Raw genomic sequence first — 1721 nt, forward strand, 5'->3', positions numbered from 1 at the left:
ACTACCTAAATAAAGCCCATGGATTTCATTACTCCCCTCATTATAGTTAAGCAACTATTTCTAACTGGCCTATCAGTGTGGAGAAAATGGTATACTAAACACGATATAGTAGCAAATGATACCTCCACACTCGTATTCATCGTATTCATGTAGCTCATCATTTCTATTTCTAATCTTTCACCGTCCTAGATATTACCTTTGTTCCCTTTTTCTTCTTTGCTAGTCCTAATACTGTGACAATAAAACATAAAATAGAATTTCCTTCTATACCTAGGTTATCTATAAGAAGCCACTACCACTGGTCTAGGATAACTAATTCTGAAGCTAGTAAAAAAGGTAAATTAGATTAAAATCCACTACCAATGGTCTAGGATAACTAACTCTGAAGCTACAATCACAAATTTCATTCTACAAGTTGATCTTATAGCCAGAACACATGATAATTGTAGAAATGGGCTGGTTTACGCATTCAGCTTCCACAACTAAAACCAGCTCATGTAGCAGGGAAGTCAAGCAACTCGAGAAACGGAAAAACGATAAAAGAAACAAAACCATAACAAAGGAACATTATATGCTCCAAAAGCAATGGGGCTCTAAGTTCACCGGACGATTGCATCATGAGAATAAATACCAATATATTGACTGTGACATCTTTGCATGTAATCATAAGTCACATGTAAAAATGAAAAGAACGTGTATAACAATAAAAGAGCTGCGTGCTTTCAAATTTGACAAATGGTACAGATTAATAAAAGGTATCCTGCTAGCTACACACATCTCTCCCTTAAGAGACCTTCAAACTTTCAGAGGGCATTTAGATTCTCATTTTCCTCTTTTGGCGATCAACATATCAGTTAATGGAACAGAGGTAAATGAAATAATCGACTACAAACTAAGTGGAACATGATTTCAGATATTTTTTGAAATGCACTGAAATAAGCTTCAAAATTAACAACACAAATAATATGGAGATATCAAGAATTACAAACAAGTTTCTAACCAGCCAAAAGCTCCACCCTCTGCTAGCTCGAGCTACTCCTCCCATTTTTCTTGGCGACAGCCTCAACCCCAGGAGGGTTATAGTAGTCTACATACCATCGAACGAACCTCTTCAACCCCGTCTTAAGATCGGTAGTAGGATGATAATCTAGCTCTCTCTGTGCAAGACTAATATTAGCATGAGTAAACTGCACATCTCCGTTCGCGGGCATTTTCATAACCTTCTTATTAGCCTTCACCTTCAATAACCTCTCAAGAATTGTCACCAAATCCGAAACAGGAACTGGCGAAGTATTCCCGAGATTATAGACCCTAAGCTGAGCTGGCCTCTTCTTCTTCCCCCCAGTGCCAGTACTCTTCTCAGCCGTATCAAGAGCACCGACACAACCCTTCACAATATCATCAATGTAGGTAAAATCCCTAGCCACTGTCTCCCCTTTTGGCCCCTCAAAGATTGTAATAGGGTTTCCTTTGAGGATGTCATTGGTGAAGAAGAAGTAGGCCATGTCGGGCCGACCCCAAGGCCCGTAAACAGTAAAGAACCTCAAGCCGGTGATCGAAAGCCCGTATATATGATTATAAGTGTGAGCAATCTCCTCTCCGGCCTTCTTCGTCGCCGCATACAGCGACGCAGGCCGATCGGTCCGGTGAAACTCCGAGAAGGGCACCTTGGTATTCAGCCCGTAGACCGACGACGACGAAGCCCACACGATGGCGGGCTG

The 1721-nt window shown here is 41.0% G+C and overlaps 1 protein-coding gene across 1 annotated transcript in view; it reads right to left on the reverse strand.

Moving 5' to 3' along the window:
- Window positions 697–1721, reverse strand: part of LOC109825423 (UDP-glucuronate 4-epimerase 3-like) — a 6097-nt gene continuing 5072 nt past the window's right edge. The window contains exon 2 of the mRNA XM_020392280.1: window positions 697–1718. Within this exon, the coding sequence (XP_020247869.1) occupies window positions 1023–1718 (696 nt within the window). The 3' untranslated portion in view covers window positions 697–1022. The remainder of the gene's footprint in view (window positions 1719–1721) is intronic.

The sequence above is a fragment of the Asparagus officinalis genome, chromosome 10, assembly GCF_001876935.1.
Source record: "Asparagus officinalis chromosome 10, Aspof.V1, whole genome shotgun sequence".
Classification (NCBI taxonomy): Eukaryota; Viridiplantae; Streptophyta; class Magnoliopsida; order Asparagales; family Asparagaceae; genus Asparagus; species Asparagus officinalis.